Source organism: Vipera berus (genome assembly GCF_964194415.1).
Source record: "Vipera berus genome assembly, chromosome: 4".
NCBI classification, from domain to species: domain Eukaryota; kingdom Metazoa; phylum Chordata; class Lepidosauria; order Squamata; family Viperidae; genus Vipera; species Vipera berus.
Window position 1 is genome coordinate 1,774,012 of NC_138206.1, and position 17,556 is coordinate 1,791,567.

Below are 17,556 nucleotides of genomic sequence, written 5' to 3' on the forward strand. Positions count from 1 at the left end.
AATAGAGCGATCAGCAAATTCAGATATTCAGAGAGATCCAGTGAGAGTGAGAATCTATGTTTCTAGCTCCCTCTTATGGCCATGAGCAACCTCACACGCCCATGGATCAATTACCTTCTTAAAGTTACAACATCATCATGGCTTATACATTTCCAACCCAATATTGCTAAGCACATTTGATTTGTGCTCAGATTGTAAGCCGCCCTGAGTCTTCGGAGAAGGGCGGGCTATAAATGGGATTAAAATTTAAAAAAAAATTAAAAAAAAAATGTAGGCTATCATCAGTGGCTTCGAAGAAGAGGTGGACACACACACACACTTCTTTGTGGCAGCCCCTCAAACCCTGGAATACTGTTATCATGTCCCCTCTACTCCTTCTTTTTTCTAGACCGGCCATTCCCAAATCCTGCAAACGTTCTTCATATGTTTTTAGCCTCCAGGCCTTTCATCGTCTTAGTTGCTCTTCTCTGCATTTCTTCCCCCCCCCACCCCAAAGTCTCAACCTCTTTTTTGTAATGGGGTGACCAAAACTGGACGCAGCGTTCCAGGTGTGGCCTCACCAGGGTTTTGTCAAGCGATGACTTCACGTGATTTTTGATTCAATGCCTCTGTTGATACAACCCGGGATTGTATCCACCTTTTTGGCTGCTGCCGCACACGGCTGGCTCGTGGTCAAGTGATGGTCCACTAGGACTCCGAGGTCCATTCTCCCAGCTGCTGTTTTGGAGGCAGGAATTGTTTGCTTACTGATTGGGCAGCCCTTTGTCTGAAATGGCATAGGGTCCCCTGCTTGAGCAGGGGGCTGGACTAGAAGACCTCCAAGGCCCCTTCCAGCTCTGTGATTCTGTTATTCATAGGGCAGACTCGACCGACCCGTAGATCTTTTTCTGTCATCAGTTTTCTAAGTTACTCTCCCTCCGTAGTCATCAATGGGGTCCGGGAGCTGTTCAGCCAGTCGTAGTGCTGAACCCTCAACTGAAATGTTTCTATCTTGGCCGTTGACTTTCTAGGCCAGGGGTCTTCAAACTTGGCCCTTTGATGACTTGTGGACCTCAACTCCCAGAATTCCTCAGCCAGGCCTGGCTGAGGAATTCTGGGAGTTGAGGTCCACAAGTCATCAAAGGGCCAAGTTTGAAGACCCCTGTTGTAGGCCTGGTTGAGTTCTGGCTCCCTTCTTCTTTCCTGGGCTCCAAGAGAAGAGACTTCATGTCCCTCAAAGAGAGAAGTCTTCATCCATTCATGAATTTCTCTCTCTCTCTCTCTCTCTCTCTCTCTCTCTCTCTCTCTCTCTCTCTCTCTCTCTCTCTCTCCCTCTCTCTGTTCTTGAGCACCTCCTGATGGCGGCTTTAAGGAACAAACCAGGAGGTAGGTTTTGCATCCTGCAGACTTCCTGCCACAAATGCTTGACACAATGAGGCACACCTGTACCTGGAGCATACCGGGAAGGTGTGCAAAGGCCTTCCCAGCCACGGCTGCCACCTGCTCTTCAAGCAGGAGCTGCGAATCCACAGGATGGTCCCTTGGTTGGGGGCGGGTGTCTCAAGACCCCAATCAAGGAGCTGCCAAACAAGCTAACAGTGAGCACCCAAGCGCACAACCTCCAAGACCAGAGGGAAGGGAGAAAGAGAGAAAGAAATGAAGAAATAGAGAGAGAAAGAAAAAGAAAGGGAAAGAAAAAGAAAGAAAGAGAAAGAAAGAAAGAAAGAAAGAAAGAAAGAAAGAAAGAAAGAAAGAAAGAAAGAAAGAAAGAAAGAAAAAAAGAAAGAAAGAAAGAAAGAAAGAAAGAGAAAGAAAAAGAAAGAAAGAGAAAGAGAGAAAGAAAGAAAGAAAGAAAGAAAGAAAGAAAGAGAAAGAGAGAAAGAGAAAGAAAAAAGAAATAAAGAGAAAGAGAAAGAAAGGAAGGAAGAAAAAGAAACAAAAAGAAAAAAGAGAAAGAAAAAGAAAGGAAAAGAAAAAAGAGAGAGAGAAAGAAAAAGAAAAACTTCACCAGCACTGATGATGTACCCTAGTTGGGTCATGAAACGTCTGCAAGTAAATAGTAAAGCTCACAGAGCACATAAGGAGACCACAGTCCTCCTCCTCCTCTTCCTCCTCCTCCTCCTCCTCCTCCTCCTCCTCCTCCTCCTCCCCTCCACACACCCCGCTCCCTTATCGCACTGAAGATGCGAAATCTCTGCAAGAAAGCCACCCAGCTCAGAGAGCGCCAAGGACCCCTTATCATTCTATGATCCTGAGTTTTGGATCCTCCGCTGGGCAGCCCTGTTCGGATGGATTCCTCAACTGGGATCCCTAACACCGAATGCAAAATTCAGGGGGGATTTTCCTAGAAGAATCTTCTTGGTTTCCAGCTCGTCTCTGCAAGCGTGGAAGAAACTCTACGCGGGTGGTCTCTCTCCCCCTCCCCCCCGCAGCGCGTCAGAGTGGGCCCTTTGTCGTCCTGTGTTCCTTCTCCCGTCCCCCTGTTTTCAAGGTCACCAGCGAGGGTGGGCGCTGAGTTCTCGGGAGCAGAGCTAGTCGGAGCCCGTTTTCGCTGATGGGTGCCTGGGTGGAGGAAGGAAGGAACATTAAATCCCATCTAGGACAGGGCAATAACGCCCACGCACAACAACACGCTCAGGCCAAGGTGAATCAGGCTATTTTCCGCAAACTTGACTCGTGAGACCTTAATGATCTCTCGCTGTGTTTTATTTTATGGCTTGAACTTGCCGGCGACGTCCCTCGGTTGCAGCCGTGGCTTAGATCAGGACGATGCCGACAGAAGCTCAGCTTCCCCCCCCCCCCTGCTCCTTATCTCTGCTTTCTCAAAAGCCCCGGGAAGAGAGCCTGGGGGTGGGGGGCTTTAGGAAGAGACAAGAGAAAACTTGGGAGACCCTTGTTGCATGCAGGGGACTTCCTGTTAGCTACGCCTTCTCGTTGCTGGCCTCAGAAGTTACGTTTACTGGGTATTTGGTCCTCTCTGCGCTCGGTACTCTGTGCTAATTAAATTGGGTCTCCCAGTGGAGCTGCATCTTCAGAAGGAGGAGGAGGGGGAGGAGAAGAAAAGGAAGGAAGAGGAGGAGAAAAGGAAGAAGGATTAGGAAGAGGAGGAGGAGGAGGAGGAGGAGGAGGAGGAGGAGAAGAAAAGGAAGAAGGATTAGGAGGAGGAAGGGGGAGGAGGAGGAGGAGGAGAAGAAAAGGAAGAAGGATTAGGAGGAGGAAGGGGGAGGAGGAGGAGGAGGAGGAGGAGGAGGAGAAAAGGAAGGAAGAGGAGGAGGAGAAGAAGAAGAAGAAGAAGAAGAAGAAGAAGAAGAAGAAGAAGAAGAAGAAGAAGAAGAAGAAGAAGAAGAAGACTTGTCATTTGTTTTCCTGTGGCCACAATGGCACACATTACAGTAAAAATGAAATTTAGTTGCTTTGTTTAATGGCTTAATAAACATCGTAGACATACCTACACACACAGAAACACACACACAAGCGTCAGCCTAGAATCAGCACCTAGACACTTCCACACCCAGCACCAGCTCCCCTTATAAAACTCTGTCGCTGCCCCTAAAGAAAATTTCCTTGCTTTTAGGCGCAAATATTCCTTCTTTCCTCGCAGCCGTCTGGATCTCATTTTTACTCACTCTTGCGCAGCCCCGGCTCCAGTTGGAAACCCCAAATTACTCTCCCAGCCCATTGTATCTTTGAACAGTTACTAAAGAAATGGTTGTAAGTCCGGGACTACCTATTCCAAGCCTGCCTCAACCCAGATCAGGCAAATAATTTAGTCCACTGTCCAAGACGCTCAACCAGCCTGGCTCAAGACTTTGGGAGCCGGACTCTCCGCAGATGTGGGGATGCTCTTGAATTCTTTCCTGGACAGTTTTGATAAGCAAGGACTCGAAGGACAGTTGGCAGCTGTGAAGAAATATCTGTGCCACTTGCAAATTAATCCGGTGACTCATGTCATCCTGCATCCAACCGCGTGCCTGGAGAGATGCAAACCTTAATCGGCTTTCCGTTCCGAGGCTGATGAAGGAAAAGATGGCTGGGACAGTGACATCCATCATGCCCGGGACGTTAGGTTGGTGCTTAATGACCTCAAGAGCTACAAATTCATCTCTTTTCTGGGCTACAGTACTTCATCATTGACAAAAGGCTGGCCTGATGGTTAAAGATGGCCGGAGATGACCCAAAGATAACATCATCATCATCGTAATAAAGTTGGAAGGGTCCTGGGTTTGCGAAGAGGGAGTCAAGCTATTCTCCAAAGCCTCTGAAGAAGGCAGGACGAGAAGCAACAGATGGAAACTCATCAAGGAAAGAAGCAACCTGGAACTAAGGAGGAATTTTCTGACAGTGAGAACAATTAACCAGTGGAACCACCTGCCTTCAGAAGTGGTGAATGCTCCAACGCGGGAGGTTTTTAAGAAGAAACTGGCCAGCCATTTGCCTGAAATGGTATAGGGTTTCCTGCCTGAGCAGGGGGTTGGACTAGGTGACCTCCAAGGTCCCTTCCATCATCATCATCATCATCATCATCATCATCATCATCATCATCATCATCATCAGCCTGTCTCCAGAAGCTGTGGGTGCTCCAATACTGGAAGTTTTTAAGAAGAGACTGGACAGCCATTTGTCTGAAATAGTGTAGGGTTTCCTGCCTGACTAGATGACCTCCAAGGTCCCTTCCAACGTTATTGTTGTTGTTGTTGTTGTTGTGACCCAGAGCGTAGTAGGCCATTGATCCTAACATTGGGTTTTTTTTTCTTAGCTTCTTCTGGATTATTCTTTTAACACATTATTTTTTTTTCTTTTCTCTCAATGAGATTTCACTCCAGTCATATATTCCAGCCTCTTTCCCGGGAGAGATGGGAAAATAAGATAGGACAAAAATGTCCTGGAACTTTGCAATCCTTTCAGGAAAACTAGAATTACAATGGCCATTTTTTCCAGCCCTGAAATGTAAATTTGGGGGATTTGGCTGGGTTTAGGATCCTCACAGCTTCCTGCTGGATGAGTCTGTCCATGTATTCTGTGATTAAGGAGTCTCTTCAAACCTGAACTACATATATTCTCCTATATTGGCGTCACTTTGGATGGAGGGCTTAAACAGTATTTGGAGCTATCAAAGTGGTGGATTCCTGCCAAGGCAAAGGGTTGGGCTGGAAGACCTCCAAGGTCCTCAATGTCCATCTGTAAAGCGCTTCTCCCCAAAATGCAAATGGGCTGGATTTTATTAGTAGCTTTAGTGCTTCATTATAAAAACCTCTAAAATGCCAAATGGACCCTGGCTGTAAATCTTAGCAACAAATTTTTAACAAGCTCTTCAGCTAGGACAGGGGTCTTCAAACTTGGCCCTTTGATGACTCATGGACTTCCAGAATTCCTCAGCCAGGCACGCATCATAAATTGTCCACAAGTCATCAAAAGGCCAAATTTGAAGACCTCCGCTTGTGGACTTCAACTCCCAGAATTCCTCAGCCAGCGTGCCTGGCTGAGGAATTCTGGGAGTTGAAGTCCACAAGTCATCAAAGGGCCAAGTTTGAAGACCCCTGATCTAGGAGAAGTGGATCAGGGCTTCCTCCACCACAGGTGAGCAGAGAGTCTATTTGAAGAAGAGAATCAGCACAAGGTCTCACTTATTTTTGCCTCTCCTGATCTCAAGACATTTCTAGTTTGAAGAAGCAAACTTTTCAGAGGAGACCTTTCAAATTTGCAGATGACACTAAGCTGGCAGGAATACTCAACAGCCCAGAAGAGAAGCTCAGGAACCCAAAATATCTTGAAAGCCTTGAACAAGGGGCCCTATCCAACAAAATGAAATTCAACATAGAGAAAAGTAAGGTTCTACACTTAGATCAGAAAAACCAACTGTATAGGTACAGGCTAGGAGATGAAACTTGGCTTAATGCTAGTAAGTGTGAGGGGGACCTCGGAGTCCTAGTGGATGATCCCTTAAATAGGAGCCAGCCGTGTGTTGCAGCTGCCAAAAAAGCCAACACAGTTCTAGGCTGCATCAACAGAGGGATGGAATCAAGATCAGGTGAAGTGTTAATACCACTTTACAAGGCCTTGGTAAGGCCACACCTGGAATACTGCATCCAGTTTTGGTCACCACGATGTAAAAAAAGACGTCGAGACTCTAAAAAGATTGCAGAGAAGAGCAACAAAGAGGATCAGGGGACTGGAGGCTAAGACATATGAAGAACGGTTGCTGGAATTGGGTATGTCCAGTTTAATGAAGAGAAGGACGAGGGGTGACATGATAGCAGTGTCCCAATATCTCAGGGGCTGCCCCAAAGAAGAGGGAGTCAAGCTATTCCCCAAAGCACCAAAAGACAAAACAAACTATGGTTGGAAACTAAGCAAGAAGAGAAGCGACCTAAAACTAAGGAGAAATTTCCTAAGTAATCAATCGATGCTTCCGAAGTTGTGGCTGCTCCATCACTGGATGCTTTCAAAAAGAGACTGGAGATTTATCTAAAATGGCGTGGGATCTCCTGCTCGAGCAGGGGGTTGGACTAGGAGATCTCCAAAGACCCTTCCAATTCTGTTATTCTATGTTCCATGAAACTGTCCATCTTGGTTCCCAACCTCTGATAGGGAAGGTCCTTGATCTATCTGTGTATGTCTCCATCAAGGTCATTGTCCTTACATACAGTTGTGGGATCCGGAGAGGGAGAAGGATGCAGTTTTTCCAAAGTGACCTCCCTCCCCCCCCTCTCTCTCTCTCCTCTCTCTCTGCTCTTTCTTCTTTCTCTTCTTTCTCTCTTCTCTCTCTGCTCTCTTTCTCTTCTCTCTATCTCTGCTCTCTCTCTTCTTCCTCTTCTCTCTCTCTTCTTTCTCTCTTTCTCTCTCTCCTCTCTCTTCTTTCTTCTTTCTCTTCTTTCTCTCTTCTCTCTCTGCTCTCTTTCTCTTCTCTCCATCTCTGCTCTCTCTCTTCTTCCTCTTCTCTCCTCTCTCTCTTCTTTCTCTCTCTCTCCTCTCTCTCTCTCCTCTCTCTCTGCTCTTTCTTCTTTCTCTTCTTTCTCTCTTCTCTCTCTGCTCTCTTTCTCTTCTCTCCATCTCTGCTCTCTCTCTTCTTCCTCTTCTCTCCTCTCTCTCTTCTTTCTCTCTCTCTCCTCTCTCTCTCTCCTCTCTCTCTGCTCTTTCTTCTTTCTCTTCTTTCTCTCTTCTCTCTCTGCTCTCTTTCTCTTCTCTCCATCTCTGCTCTCTCTCTTCTTCCTCTTCTCTCCTCTCTCTCTTCTTTCTCTCTCTCTCTCCTCTCTCTCTGCTCTTTCTTCTTTCTCTTCTTTCTCTCTTCTCTCTCTGCTCTCTTTCTCTTCTCTCCATCTCTGCTCTCTCTCTTCTTCCTCTTCTCTCCTCTCTCTCTTCTTTCTCTCTTTCTCTCTCTCCTCTCTCTTCTTTCTCTCTTCTTTCTCTGCTTCCTCTTCTTTCTTTCTTTCTCTTCTCTCTCTTCTCTTTTCTCTCTCTCCTCTCTTTCTTTTCTTTATCCTCTCTCTTCTTCCTCCTCTCTCTTCTATCTCTCTCTTCTCTCTCTCTCCTCTCTCTCTCCTCTCTCTTTTTTCTCTTCTTTCTCTCTTATCACTCTTCTCTTTCTCTTCTCTCCATCTCTGCTCTCTCTCTTCTTCCTCTTCTCTCCTCTCTCTCTTCTTTCTCTCTCTCTCTCCTCTCTCTTCTTTCTCTCTCTCCTCTCTCTCTGTGCTCTCTCTTCTTTCTCTCTCTGCTTCCTCTTCTTTCTCTTCCTCTTCTCTCTCTTCTCTTTTCTCTCTCTTCTCTTCTTTCTTTTCTTTATCCTCTCTTCTTCCTCCTCTCTCTTCTCTCTCTATCTTCTTTCTCTTCTCTCTCTCCTCTCTCTCTCTGCTCTCTCTCTTTTCTCTTCTTTCTCTCTTGTCTCTGCTCCCTCTTCTTTCTCTTTCTCTTCTCTCTTCTCTCTCTTCTCTCTCTTCACTCCTCTGTCTTCTTTCTCTTCTCTCTCTCTGCTCTCTCTTCTATCTCTCCTATCTCTCTCTCTCTTTCCTCTTTCTTTCTTTCTCCTCTCTCTCTCTCTCTCTCTTGAACCCGGTACAGCTTCAGTGATTTTTTGTTCAAATTTATCTCCCCCCAACTGTGAAGGCAGCCGAGCAGATTGAGAATGAACGAGAAATGGGTCTCTGCTGGAGTGCGTGGCCGAAGGCAGGGAAAAACCCCGTAGGAGATGGTGCTTTTCATCTATTGGGATGAAAGCAACACAGACACGCGCACACAAAACACACACACAAACACAAGAAGCTGTCGTGGACAGATAGACAATTCACTGGGGAGAAAACAGACCTCCAGAACGAGAGGGAAGGAAGGGAATTCCGTAATCCTTCGGCTTGATGAGTCGGATTTCGTGATTTCAAGGAACTGAGTTCCAATCCAGATCGAGGGATAAAAGGTTTACCTCTTTCAGGTGAATCTGCAGACAGGTGCTCAGGTGAGGGAGGAGACCAGCTCAAAGAGAAAGAAATGACCAGCTCAGTTGGAGAATGAGGGGCGAAGGGGGGGAAAAGCAGCTGGTCACACTCTTCAGCTGGCGGGGGTGGGGGTGGGGGGGCATCTAAAAAGTCAAGATGGCAGATACAACGGTGGGATGGAAACATTGCCTCTTTTCGGGTGTGTTCCTGAACTGTACTCTAGGGACATTTTCCCACAACAACTTTGTGGGTTGGGCTGAGAGGGAGGGCCTGGCCAAAATCCCCCAGTCAGATTTCAACCTAAGGCAGAACTAGAACTCATCATCTCCTAGTGATTGGCCCAAAGTCACCCAACTGCCTTTCATCCCTAAGGTGGGACTAGAACTCACCGTCTCCTCGTGATTGGACCAGAGCCATCTGGTTCTCTTTCATGCCTAAGGTGGAACTAGAACTCACCGTCTCCTGGTGATTAGCCCAAAGCCACCCAGCTGGCTTTCTTGCCTAAGACAGGACTAGAACTCACCGTCTCCTGGTGATTAGCCCAAAGCCACCCAGCCAGCTTTCTTGCCTAAGGTGGGACTAGAACTCACCGTCTCCTGGTGATTGGCCCAAAGTCACCTGGTTCTCTTTCATGCCTAAGGTGGGACTAGAACTCACCGTCTCCTGGTGATTGGCCCAAAGCCACCCAGCTGGTTTTTCATGCCTAAGGTGGGACTAGAACTCGTTGATTTCTAGCCTGTTGCCTTTAACCACTAGATCAGATTGTCTCTCACCTGGAATTGCTGCTGCAACTTCCTGCCTTTCTTACTTAGGGCCGTGATTTGTCTGAAGATCAAGCCTTGGGTGGGGCTTGGCCTGTGTAGACCTAACAAATGCACTCCCACGGTTTCCTTTGGGGTGTTTCTCCAGCTTCCGAGTCTATCCTTCTGCTGTGGGATCTCCTAGTGGTCTCCTATCCCCAAACCAAACTGGCATTTCTTCTTGGACGGTTTCCCCTATAAGCCTGGCTGTTCTTGCCCTTTGGGAATCGAGGAATTGAACTGGGATTCCCTTCCAAATTATCTCCTTTTGCTTCCGTTTTATTCATTAATCTGCTTTTCTCCTTCCAGAGATGCCGTCCTTCAGCAGAAGAGGGTGGCCTGCAACGGGCTGCCGGTGGGCGAGCTGCAGGGCAAGCCTGTGGCCGGCTTGGCTGCCCCCTTAGCCCCTGGCAAGCAAGGTAAGGAAGCGGCAAAGGATTCTCTTAACAACCGCAGGAAAAAAGTTCGTAAAACCGAGCAGGTCTCACTTAGCAATTGCCTCGTTTAGCAGTGGAATTTCTGTTCCCCAAAAGAGGTCATAAATCAGGGACTATGACCTATGTTGACAGCGTTAGCCCTCAGTTGCCTAGAACCGAACAATGTCAGTGGTGACCCTTTGAGAGCTGATTGCAATGAAATTTCATTTTAATGTATGCCGATTAGTGTACATTCGAAGTGACAATAAAGTTATTATTCTATTCTATTCTGTATTTCCATTCTGTAATTCTGTTCTATTCTATTCTGTTCTGTTCTGTATTTCCATTCTGTAATTCTATTCTATTCTATTCTATTCTATTCTATTCTATTCTATTCTATTCTATTCTATTCTATTCTATTCTATTCTATTCTATTCTATTCTATTCTATTCTATTCTGTATTTCCATTGTGTAATTCTATTCTATTCTATTCTATTCTATTCTATTCTATTCTATTCTATTCTATTCTATTCTATTCTATTCTATTCTATTCTATTCTATTCTATTCTATTCTGTATTTCCATTCTGTAATTCTATTCTATTCTATTCTATTCTATTCTATTCTATTCTATTCTATTCTATTCTATTCTATTCTATTCTATTCTATTCTATTCTATTCTATTCTATTCTATTCCATTCCATTCCATTCCATTCCATTCTATTCTATTCTATTCTATTCTATTCTATTCTATTCTTATTCTTATTCTTATTCTATTTTATTCTATTCTGTTCTGTATTTCCATTCTGTAATTCTATTCTATTCTATTCTATTCTATTCTATTCTATTCTATTCTATTCTATTCTTATTCTTATTCTTATTCTTATTCTTATTCTATTTTATTCTATTCTGTTCTGTATTTCCATTCTGTAATTCTATTCTATTCTATTCTATTCTATTCTATTCTATTCTATTCTTATTCTTATTCTTATTCTTATTCTATTTTATTCTATTCTATTCTGTATTTCCATTCTGTAATTCTGTTCTATTCTATTCTGTTCTGTTCTGTATTTCCATTCTGTAATTCTATTCTATTCTATTCTATTCTATTCTATTCTATTCTATTCTATTCTATTCTATTCTATTCTATTCTATTCTATTCTATTCTATTCTATTCTATTCTATTCTATTCTGTATTTCCATTGTGTAATTCTATTCTATTCTATTCTATTCTATTCTATTCTATTCTATTCTATTCTATTCTATTCTATTCTATTCTATTCTATTCTATTCTATTCTGTATTTCCATTCTGTAATTCTATTCTATTCTATTCTATTCTATTCTATTCTATTCTATTCTATTCTATTCTATTCTATTCTATTCTATTCCATTCCATTCCATTCCATTCCATTCCATTCCATTCCATTCCATTCTATTCTATTCTATTCTATTCTATTCTATTCTATTCTATTCTATTCTTATTCTTATTCTTATTCTATTTTATTCTATTCTGTTCTGTATTTCCATTCTGTAATTCTATTCTATTCTATTCTATTCTATTCTATTCTATTCTATTCTATTCTTATTCTTATTCTTATTCTTATTCTATTTTATTCTATTCTGTTCTGTATTTCCATTCTGTAATTCTATTCTATTCTATTCTATTCTATTCTATTCTATTCTATTCTATTCTATTCTATTCTATTCTATTCTATTCCATTCCATTCCATTCCATTCCATTCCATTCCATTCCATTCTATTCTATTCTATTCTATTCTATTCTTATTCTTATTCTTATTCTTATTCTATTTTATTCTATTCTGTTCTGTATTTCCATTCTGTAATTCTATTCTATTCTATTCTATTCTATTCTATTCTATTCTTATTCTTATTCTTATTCTTATTCTATTTTATTCTATTCTGTTCTGTATTTCCATTCTGTAATTCTATTCTATTCTATTCTATTCTATTCTATTCTATTCTATTCTATTCTATTCCATTCTATTCTATTCTATTCTATTCTATTCCATTCTATTCTATTCTATTCTATTCTATTCTATTCTATTCTATTCTATTCCATTCCATTCCATTCCATTCCATTCTATTCTATTCTATTCTATTCTATTCTATTCTATTCTATTCTATTCTATTCTTATTCTTATTCTTATTCTATTTTATTCTATTCTGTTCTGTATTTCCATTCTGTAATTCTATTCTATTCTATTCTATTCTATTCTATTCTATTCTTATTCTTATTCTTATTCTTATTCTATTTTATTCTATTCTGTTCTGTATTTCCATTCTGTAATTCTATTCTATTCTATTCTATTCTATTCTATTCTATTCTATTCTATTCTATTCTATTCTATTCTATTCTATTCTATTCTATTCTATTCTATTCTATTCTATTCTATTCTATTCTATTCATTCCTTATTCTATTCTATTCTATTCTATTCTATTCTATTCTTATTCTTATTCTTATTCTTATTCTATTTTATTCTATTCTGTTCTGTATTTCCATTCTGTAATTCTATTCTATTCTATTCTATTCTATTCTATTCTATTCTATTCTATTCTATTCTATTCTATTCTATTCTATTCTATTCTATTCTATTCTATTCTATTCTATTCTATTCCATTCTATTCTATTCTATTCTTATTCTTATTCTTATTCTATTTTATTCTATTCTGTTCTGTATTTCCATTCTGTAATTCTATTCTATTCTATTCTATTCTATTCTATTCTATTCTATTCTATTCTATTCTATTCTATTCTATTCTATTCTATTCTATTCATTCCTTATTCTATTCTATTCTATTTTATTCTATTCTATTCTATTCTATTCTATTCTATTCTATTCTATTCTATTCTTATTCTTATTCTTATTCTTATTCTATTTTATTCTATTCTGTTCTGTATTTCCATTCTGTAATTCTATTCTATTCTATTCTATTCTATTCTATTCTATTCCATTCCATTCCATTCCATTCCATTCCATTCCATTCCATTCTATTCTATTCTATTCTATTCTATTCTATTCTATTCTTATTCTTATTCTTATTCTTATTCTATTTTATTCTATTCTGTTCTGTATTTCCATTCTGTAATTCTATTCTATTCTATTCTATTCTATTCTATTCTATTCTATTCTATTCTATTCTATTCTATTCTATTCATTCCTTATTCTATTCTATTCTATTCTATTCTATTCTATTCTATTCTATTCTATTCTATTCTATTCTTATTCTTATTCTTATTCTTATTCTATTTTATTCTATTCTGTTCTGTATTTCCATTCTGTAATTCTATTCTATTCTATTCTATTCTATTCTATTCTATTCTATTCTATTCTATTCTATTCTATTCTATTCTATTCTATTCTATTCTATTCTATTCTATTCTATTCATTCCTTATTCTATTCTATTCTATTCTATTCTATTCTATTCTATTCTATTCTATTCTTATTCTTATTCTTATTCTTATTCTATTTTATTCTATTCTGTTCTGTATTTCCATTCTGTAATTCTATTCTATTCTATTCTATTCTATTCTATTCTATTCTATTCTATTCTATTCTATTCTATTCTATTCTATTCTATTCTATTCTATTCTATTCTATTCTATTCCATTCTATTCTATTCTATTCTTATTCTTATTCTTATTCTATTTTATTCTATTCTGTTCTGTATTTCCATTCTGTAATTCTATTCTATTCTATTCTATTCTATTCTATTCTATTCTATTCTATTCTATTCTATTCTATTCTATTCTATTCATTCCTTATTCTATTCTATTCTATTCTATTCTATTCTATTCTATTCTATTCTATTCTATTCTTATTCTTATTCTTATTCTTATTCTATTTTATTCTATTCTGTTCTGTATTTCCATTCTGTAATTCTATTCTATTCTATTCTATTCTATTCTATTCTATTCCATTCCATTCCATTCCATTCCATTCCATTCCATTCCATTCCATTCTATTCTATTCTATTCTATTCTATTCTATTCTATTCTTATTCTTATTCTTATTCTTATTCTATTTTATTCTATTCTGTTCTGTATTTCCATTCTGTAATTCTATTCTATTCTATTCTATTCTATTCTATTCTATTCTATTCTATTCTATTCTATTCTATTCTATTCATTCCTTATTCTATTCTATTCTATTCTATTCTATTCTATTCTATTCTATTCTATTCTATTCTATTCTATTCTATTCCATTCTATTCTATTCTATTCTTATTCTTATTCTTATTCTTATTCTATTTTATTCTATTCTGTTCTGTATTTCCATTCTGTAATTCTATTCTATTCTATTCTATTCTATTCTATTCTATTCTATTCTATTCTATTCTATTCTATTCTATTCTATTCTATTCTATTCTATTCTATTCTATTCTATTCATTCCTTATTCTATTCTATTCTATTCTATTCTATTCTATTCTATTCTATTCTATTCTATTCTATTCTATTCTTATTCTTATTCTTATTCTTATTCTATTTTATTCTATTCTGTTCTGTATTTCCATTCTGTAATTCTATTCTATTCTATTCTATTCTATTCTATTCTATTCTATTCTATTCTATTCTATTCTATTCTATTCTATTCTATTCCATTCTATTCTATTCTATTCTTATTCTTATTCTTATTCTATTTTATTCTATTCTGTTCTGTATTTCCATTCTGTAATTCTATTCTATTCTATTCTATTCTATTCTATTCTATTCTATTCTATTCTATTCTATTCTATTCTATTCATTCCTTATTCTATTCTATTCTATTCTATTCTATTCTATTCTATTCTATTCTATTCTATTCTATTCTTATTCTTATTCTTATTCTTATTCTATTTTATTCTATTCTGTTCTGTATTTCCATTCTGTAATTCTATTCTATTCTATTCTATTCTATTCTATTCTATTCCATTCCATTCCATTCCATTCCATTCCATTCCATTCCATTCTATTCTATTCTATTCTATTCTATTCTATTCTTATTCTTATTCTTATTCTTATTCTATTTTATTCTATTCTGTTCTGTATTTCCATTCTGTAATTCTATTCTATTCTATTCTATTCTATTCTATTCTATTCTATTCTATTCTATTCTATTCTATTCTATTCTATTCTATTCTATTCTATTCATTCCTTATTCTATTCTATTCTATTCTATTCTATTCTATTCTATTCTATTCTATTCTTATTCTTATTCTTATTCTTATTCTATTTTATTCTATTCTGTTCTGTATTTCCATTCTGTAATTCTATTCTATTCTATTCTATTCTATTCTATTCTATTCTATTCTATTCTATTCTATTCCATTCTATTCTATTCTATTCTTATTCTTATTCTTATTCTTATTCTATTTTATTCTATTCTGTTCTGTATTTCCATTCTGTAATTCTATTCTATTCTATTCTATTCTATTCTATTCTATTCTATTCTATTCTATTCTATTCTATTCTATTCTATTCTATTCTATTCTATTCTATTCTATTCATTCCTTATTCTATTCTATTCTATTCTATTCTATTCTATTCTATTCTATTCTATTCTATTCTATTCTATTCTTATTCTTATTCTTATTCTTATTCTATTTTATTCTATTCTGTTCTGTATTTCCATTCTGTAATTCTATTCTATTCTATTCTATTCTATTCTATTCTATTCTATTCTATTCTATTATTCTATTCTATTCTATTCCATTCCATTCCATTCCATTCCATTCCATTCCATTCTATTCTATTCTATTCTATTCTTATTCTTATTCTTATTCTTATTCTTATTCTATTTTATTCTATTCTGTTCTGTATTTCCATTCTGTAATTCTATTCTATTCTATTCTATTCTATTCTATTCTATTCTATTCTATTCTATTCTATTCTATTCTATTCTATTCTATTCTATTCTATTCTATTCTATTCTATTCTATTCTATTCTATTCTTCTCTTTTTTTGGCTAATTTATTTTCATTCTTCCTCTTTACCTCTCCCCCCCCCTTTTTTTTCCCTGCAGTGTTAATCAATCCTTTGGTGGACAAGGATTCGGGGGTCGTGGTGTGCGTGATCCTAGTGAGTATCTGGAGAAAAAAGCCCTCGAAAACTGTGTTTGTGAAAGATAATGTCATCTTCCTAATGTGTGTGTAAGGCAGAGAGGGCAAAAGAGTCAAGATGGCAGCCACAACCACTTGGAAATCAAAAGCTGACTCCTTTCTTTAATGTGTTGTGGCTGCCATTTTGATTTCTTTGACCCTGTCCCTGAGGAGAAGCTTCAACAAATCGCATGACGTTCTCAACTCCCAGAATTCCTCAGCCAGCATGGGGGAACTATGGCCCCTTTGTGACTTGTAGGACTTCAACTCCCAGAATTCCTCAGCCAGCATGGGGGAACTATGGCCCCTTTGTGACTTGTAGGACTTCAACTCCCAGAATTCCTGAGCCAGCATGTCTCAGCTTGGAAACCTCTCCCTTTCCCCTCAGCATGGCTGGCTCAGGAATTCTGGGAGTTGAAGTCTACAGGTTGTAAAGTCACCCTTGTTGCCCACTCCAACCTTTGCCTGTCCCTCTAGCAATAGTAGTTGTGCATCCAGGTGTACATCCAAAGAATGCTCTGGAGGACAGTGGGGAGAAAAGATGTTGGTTGGACGAAACACAGAATAAATTCTTTCTTTGTTTATATGCCGAGTTTTTTTCTTTGTTTTATCTTCCTTGGTTTTATGGGTAAGAAAACGCTGTATGGAGGCAGCCGAGATCCATTTTTAACCAAGTTCCTTAAGGCTCCCCGGAGCTTCGATAGATTGTTCTTTTTCTGAATTATTCATGCTTATTGATCGATGGATCAGGGTTCTGACACCATCCACTGCAGGGTTTCTGGTTGATCTTTGACTTTTGCTCCTTAAGTCTTTTGCCCTGGCTGTTCGTTTGCTTTTGGACAAAGCTGTTTTAGTTTGATTTGAAGAAAGAAAGAAAGAAAGAAAGAAAGAAAGAAAGAAAGAAAGAAAGAAAGAAAGAAAGAAAGAAAGAAAGAAAGAAAGAAAGAAAGAAAGAAAGAAAGAAAGAAAGAAAGAAAGAAAGAAAGAAAGAAAGAAAGAAAGAAAGAAAGAAAGAAAGAAAGAAAGAAAGAAAGAAAGAAAGAAAGAAAGAAAGTGGAAGGAAGGAAGAGAAAGGAAGAAAGAAAGAGGGAAAGAAAGGAAGGAAGGAAGGAAGGAAGGAAGGAAGGAAGAAAAAAGGAAAGAAAGAAAGAAAGAAAGAAAGAAAGAAAGAAAGAAAGAAAGAAAGAAAGAAAGAAAGAAAGAAAGAAAGAAAGAAAGAAAGAAAGAAAAAGAAAGAAAGAAAGAAAGAAAGAAAGAAAGAAAGAAAGAAAGAAGAAAAGATCTCTCTTATTACCACTGGGAGTTTTTTTATCCCTTCTTGTCTGCCCACTTCTTATCCCACCCATGGGGGTCCGCAGGAAGACAAATGGGATGAAAGGGATATCTCCCCCATGAGTGAGAAGGACAGTTAAGAAGTCTGATAAACAAAATAAATGAAAGTAAATATCACACAGCTCCTGGACATTGAAACCTGGCCCTCTGCCTCTAGACTACTGCTATGCGACTCTCCATGGGGCTGCCCTAGGTGACGGCTTGGCCTGAAATGCAGGTCTTGTTTCCTATTCAGAGTTAGCAGTCTTAGCCACGAATCCCAGATGGTTCAAGTTCCACTAGTATTTATTTTTTTTTGTATAAATTAAAATATCAATGAAATTAAATTTATTTATTAAAATTCTCTTTCTTTTCCTTCTTTTCCCTTTCGTTTTATTTCTTTTAATTATTGAAAGTCTATGTTGCCCATCTCACTAACAGCGATGTGGGACAGCTACTGTGGCTGGGGAATTCTGGGAATTGATGTCCAGCCATCCCAAAGCTGGTTGTTTTTTTTTTCAGGAGGCAA

The 17,556-nt window shown here is 38.2% G+C and overlaps 1 protein-coding gene across 1 annotated transcript in view; it reads left to right on the plus strand.

Annotated features, from left to right (window-relative positions):
• Nucleotides 1-17,556, plus strand: part of PDE2A (phosphodiesterase 2A) — a gene marked incomplete at both ends in the record, with an annotated part of 242,468 nt that overhangs the window by 167,932 nt on the left and 56,980 nt on the right. Inside the window, 2 exons of the mRNA XM_081327693.1 lie at nucleotides 9,512-9,621; nucleotides 15,641-15,696. Coding sequence (XP_081183819.1) covers nucleotides 9,512-9,621; nucleotides 15,641-15,696 — 166 coding nt within the window. The remainder of the gene's footprint in view (nucleotides 1-9,511; nucleotides 9,622-15,640; nucleotides 15,697-17,556) is intronic.